At 36.1% G+C, this 5,930-nt stretch overlaps 1 protein-coding gene across 4 annotated transcripts in view; it reads right to left on the bottom strand.

Annotated features, from left to right (window-relative positions):
* The window catches only part of LOC106317115 (protein PLANT CADMIUM RESISTANCE 9-like), an 8,507-nt gene extending 5,670 nt beyond the window's left edge, over positions 1 to 2,837 (bottom strand). For all 4 annotated transcript variants that reach the window (XM_013754969.1, XM_013754970.1, XM_013754972.1 and 1 more), the window contains exons 1-3: positions 2,705 to 2,837; positions 2,464 to 2,535; positions 1,767 to 1,976 (exon numbers count right to left, since the gene is read on the bottom strand). In XM_013754969.1, coding sequence (XP_013610423.1) covers positions 1,767 to 1,976; positions 2,464 to 2,535; positions 2,705 to 2,798 — 376 coding nt within the window. In that variant the 5' untranslated portion in view covers positions 2,799 to 2,837. The remainder of the gene's footprint in view (positions 1 to 1,766; positions 1,977 to 2,463; positions 2,536 to 2,704) is intronic.
* Between the last annotated feature and the right edge of the window lie 3,093 nt (positions 2,838 to 5,930).

The raw sequence follows: 5,930 nt of genomic DNA, 5'->3' as shown, positions 1-5,930 counted from the left end.
AACTAACAAGTGTATTGCCTTATCCAGTTCAATCCTCGACTAAACTCACTTACTGATGCGTCAAGAAACTGATAAAGCGTCCTGAATCATGTCTTGAAGCGTTCAGGAGCCATATGTCCGTTTGTAATTTTATGTCCCGCGGACCGATCCGCAAAGGCCTACATGTTTTGCGGTACGGGTTTGGTCAGCCATTTTGAGGACCACAGCCCGCGCGGGCCTGATCCGCCGTGACCCGCTCGAAGACGAGCCCGCTGCGGTACGGAACGGGACGGGACGGATCAACCTGTTTGACATTCTTAATTCTATTTCTATGTTATTAAAGTGGTAGTCTCTGTAAAAAAGATTAATTAAAGTCTTGTCTTAGTCGTTCTTAGCAAACAAACAAATAAGTCTTCTTTTTAACAAAAAAAATGTCTTTGTCGTTTAGTTTATTTGTTTTCTTCGTAAATAGTGTATTTTTGTTTGCAGAATTTCTTCAAACAAGAATTTAATAATAATTAAAGAATGTCAATCCCTAGTCCAATTTGTTTGTGGTGGCTTTATGCGTTGAAAAGCACCCTTCATCAACTATTATTGGCGGTCTTTTCTCACAATTAGAATTAAGATGAATTTCACTTATTTTCTTATTACCAATCAAAATACAACCTACAATACTAATAAAATAAATTAAATTCTTTTAAACAATCTGAAATAATTAAAAAAAAATAATGATGTTAATTTAATGATGCTAACACCACTAACTAAATCCTAAATCCAATTTCTAAACCTTAAACCTTAAATCTAAACCCTAAACCTTAAATCTAAACCCTAAAATTTTAAACTCAAACCCTAGACCTTAAACCCAAACCCTATACTTTAAACCCAAATCTTAAACCCTAAATCCAAACCGTAAACCTTAAACTCAAACCCTATATATATCCTAAACCCAAATCCTAGATCTTAAACCCAAACCGTAAACCATAAATCCAAATCTTAAACCCAAATCCTAGACTCTAAATTTTTAAACCAAACCCTAGATTCTAAACTCAAACCATATACTCAAACTCAATCCCTAGACCCTAAACTCAAATCGTAAACTCTAAACACAAATCCTATACCCTAAAGGTTTAAATTAATGGTGATGTTTTTCTTTTAGAGATTAAGGTTTGGGTTTTGAATCTATGTTTGAGTTTATGATCTAGGGTTTGAGTTTAGGTTCTAGGGTTTGGGTTTAGGGTTTACGGTTTTGGTTTAGGGTTTAGGATTTGAGTTTAAAGCATAAAGTTTGGGTTTAGAATTTGGGTTTAAAATTTGGTTTAGAATTTAGGGTATAGGGTTTAGATTTAAGGTTTAGAGTTTAAAATTTAGGATTTAGGGTTTAGTTAGTGGCGTTAGCGTCATTAAAATTAGCGTCATTATTTTTTTTCTAATTACTTCAGATTTTTTTAATAAAATTTAATAAATTTTATTATTAATCTAGGTGGCATTTTGATTGGTAATAAGAGAGGAGGCTAAGGTGAACCTAAGTTTTGTTCTTAGAATAAATATAAGTATCTAAAAGTAATAGAGAGAGCAAAGAAAGTTTCTTTTATAAGAAACTCATAATACATATATGACATTTATATACTAATTCATTTTTAAAAAGCAAAATCAAATTTATATAACTAGATATTATATTTTTCGTTTTTCATTTTTTCTGAAAGTATTATAGTCTCTATCATTACTGGTGCCTTTAAATTTTAAAATAGCATCATTGCTAAAAAGAGGAGAGAATAGAGATTGGTTACCTAGAGAGGGATCAAGACCTCGATATTTGAGTTCGCGGTGTTCTTGAGAAAGAGCACATGAACAGCAGAAGAAATGGATGGCGCCATCGGAGCAAGGCTCCTCGGGCAAGGAGTATTGGCGCCTCAATTTGGCTCTGTATGTTGAAGCATAGTACCATCCACATCCAATGTGAGACATTGCCACCACCATTAATCCAGCTAATCCTTGGCCTTAATTCAATATCCATTAATTAATCAATTTGTTAACACGTATTGCATATACAAATACATTGCATATATAGGTATCATGATGAGAAAAAATGTTTTTACTTCTTATCGTAATCAACGATGTTTGAAAGTGATATATGATAATGATATCAACCCTGTAAAAATAGCGGCAGTCTATATTGTTTTTTGGCGTAAATGTCTCACACTTTCATTTTTAAAATAATCATCATTTTCTCAAAATGATTATTCACTCAGAATAGTAAAATTCATTTAACCCGTATTTATTATAAATAATAAGATTTTAACTAATAACCATTTGACAATGATTTAAATACATAGTTATATAATATAATATTTTTTGGCAACAATTCTGTAAAAGTGTTAAATGGTCCAGAAATTTTAACCCAAAATACAGTTTACATGTTTTGGATTAGGTTTCATCTCATTAGTGATGTGAGAATCTATAATAGTAGTATAAAAAAGATCATACCTGTTTCGCCTTTGTCAAGAATCTCAGCGATCCTCCCAAATGCAACGCAAGGACAAAACCATGTAAAACAACCTTTATAACAATATATACAATAAGCCCTTTCTCAAAAAAAAAAAATATATATATATATATACAAGCAAAAAGCAAAAAGATAGTCAGGACTAAACCATTTGAATAAGAAATAGTTAATTTTTTTGAAACACAAATAGGAAATAGTTATTAAGCTGAATAATGTTATTACATGTAGGGATATCTTCGGAGAAGCAATCGTATAAACCGGTGGTCCATTGCCCTTCACTGACTTTCTTCACATCTTTTCCTTCATGTTCAGACATTTTGTGTTGAAAAGAGAGAAGAACTTACTGAAAGTGGTGTTTTAGATAATCTGTTGTATTTCCTATAGTTATTTATAGATCCTTGATTTAAATTGATTTATACATTCGGTCTCAGCTTTGAATATTGACTCCAAATTTTATACATATATTTTTGCTGGTCAGAAGAAAACAAACTTCTTAGAAATTGCATTGGCGTGGTGACTATACGTGATTCACAGATCTTTACTAATCACTACAAGAAAACTGCGCGATACCGATGGACAAATCCGTCATAATCTCGTCGGGAAAGCCGCATCCCGATGGAATCCCGACGAAATATGTTTGTCGGTATCATCTCGTCGGTACCCAGATATTCGTCGGGAATTCGTCGGGAAATACCGACGAACATATTTCGTCGTTTTTTTCTAAAATTTCCGACGACACACATCCGTCGGTATTTCTAGAGAATACCGACAAAGAGAGTTCGTCGGAATATTCAGAAAATACCGACAAAGGGAGTTCGTCGGAATATTCAGAAAATACTGACGAAGTAAGTCCGTCGGTAACTGAAAATAAAACCGACGACTTTAGTCCGTCGGAATTTCTAGAAAATACCGACAGATCCTATTCGTCGGTTTTGTAGAAATTCCGATGGCTAACACTATCCGTCGGTATTCCTTTTTTAATTTAAAAAAAACAATTTTTATAATTCTTAATTTAATTTCAGGAAAAAATTGACCATTTAGAATTTAAAAACATTATAGATATATAAATTCAACATTATTATTATACATTAAAGTTATAAAAAGTAATAAATAGTTCTTGAAAATTAAAAAAACTACTAAAAGTCTTCACCGAAGCGGGTCCTAAACCTCTGCAACAAGGTCTGGGTGAGAACATTGTTTTGCTCCATAGCCGTTCGGTTTTGCTGCAGCTCAACCAGGATTCAGCATCGTCCTTCTTCAGGAACTCAATCTCCGTATCCTTGGTCTTAATCTGCTCCATAAGCTCATCAACACGTGGATATGAGCTGAAGAAGAAGAAGAAGCCTCTCCGGTCGGACGAGCCAATCCAAGATAACGGCCCTTTTTCCTTGGAACAGCCTGAATGAGAAATAGCAAATACATATCACACACATACGCGCGCGCACACACATATCACACATACATAGCAAAAAGAAATTAGAATGTACCTCGAGAACAAGGTTGTTGAGTTGCTCTACGGTTAAGGAGTTGGAAGATGCAGAATCGCCTTCTTCACACATAGAAGCTTGAGCCGCGAGGAGATTCTCTTTTCTATTTTCTACGACCTGGATTACACCCTTAATAAGTCCATCCGGAATCTCGCCAGTCTTCTTGTTGGTATAGGCGTTCTTCATCAGGGTAAAATCATCTACGGGAACTCCACCGTTTTCCTTCATCTAAAAACAATTTATTTAGTATTACATATTTAAAAATGAATAAGAAAATCAGATTAGAAACTTACTAGCTGAAGTGCTCGGGTCTGTAAACTTGTTGCCCCTAAGTTGTGGACAAATATCCCTTTCCCGCCACGCACGCTACACCGATTTTGTGAGTTGATTGTCGACAAAGACTTTGTCTCATCTGTCGTCCAATGACCACACAAATCCCGCCAAACATCTGGGTTGATGTGCTTCGGGACCTCGCCAACATCGAATTTTTGCTTCCACTCATTGATCTGCTTGGTGTAGTGCGAAGATGCTTTGCGGCGGAAAACAATTTTCATTTGTTTTGTAATCGCTGATTCCCAATTGAACTCTTGCTGCAAAATAAATACAATTTTTTTTTAGAAAGTTACAATTGTAGAAATTTTTTTATAATATTAAAAATTGAGAATGTATACCGCAAATTGCCGAAACCAAAGTTCTTGATCTTCTTCAGGCATGTCATAGAAATTTGGATAACCACGCTTTAGCATCGTGTACTACATCCTAAGAAGGCTGTTGGTGATACCATTGCCGGACAAATCAAACCTACGAAATAAAACCAAACACAATTAACTGTAAAAGATGAATATAAAATGAAAGAACCTTTTAAAACAAATACTTACCAAGTGGTGTTTGGGACAATAAGATAATTTGGATCAAGGCGCTGAAGCGATTCTCGGCCAGGTAGCCTAACTAACTCCGCAACAGTCATCGTAGTAGGCAATCCTCCTCCTCTTGAACTTTGAGAAGGGCCGGAAGCTATGCCCCTAAGTTGTGGACAAACATCCCTTTCCCGCCACGGCTGCTACACCGATTTTGCGAGTTGATTGTCGACAAAGACTTTGTCTCATCTTTCGTCCAATGACCACACAAATCCCGCCAAACGTCTGGGTTGATGTGCTTCGGGACCTCACCAACATCGAATTTTTGCTTCCACTCATTGATCCGCTTGGTGTAGTGCGAAGCTGCTTTGCGGCGGAAAACAATTTTCACTTGTTCGGTAATCCCTGATTCCCAAGTGAACTCTTGCTGCAAAATAAATATAAATTTTTTTTTAGAAAGTTACAATTGGTGGAAAAAAATTTATAATATTAAAAATTGAGAACATATACCGCAAATTGCCGAAACCAGAGTTCTTGATCTTCTGCAGGCATGTCATAGAAAGTTGGATAACCACGCTTTAGCATCGTGTACTCCATCCTAAGAAGGCTGTTGGTGATACCATTGCCAGACAAATCAAACCTACGAAATAAAACCAAACACAATTAAATGTAAAAGATGAAAATAAAATGAAAGAACCTTTTAAAACAAATACTTACCAAGTGGTATTTGGGACAATAAGATAATTTGGATCAAGGCGCTGAAGCGATTCTCGGCCAGGTTGCCTAACTAACTCCGCAACAGTCATCGTAGTAGGCAATCCTCCTCCTCTTGAACTTTGAGAAGGGTCGGAAGCTACCGAAGGGGGGTACGGGCTGCTGGAGGGGGGCGGGCTGCTGGAGGGGTGCGGGCTGCTGGAGGAGTGGTAGCTGCAACTGGGCTACTAGCGGGTGACGTACTCTGAGTACTCTGAGCGACTGAAGAAGTACCCCGGCGCGAACGACGTCTAAGTGTAAGAGGAGGTGGTTCATCCCTAGAAAAAAAAACATTAGTAAGCTTTTTTATTATTTAAAAACGTTTTATAATTAAAATATTTTTATAATAAT

Source organism: Brassica oleracea, chromosome C9, assembly GCF_000695525.1.
Source record: "Brassica oleracea var. oleracea cultivar TO1000 chromosome C9, BOL, whole genome shotgun sequence".
NCBI classification, from domain to species: Eukaryota; Viridiplantae; Streptophyta; class Magnoliopsida; order Brassicales; family Brassicaceae; genus Brassica; species Brassica oleracea.
This window is presented reverse-complemented; position numbering and strand designations above follow the sequence as displayed.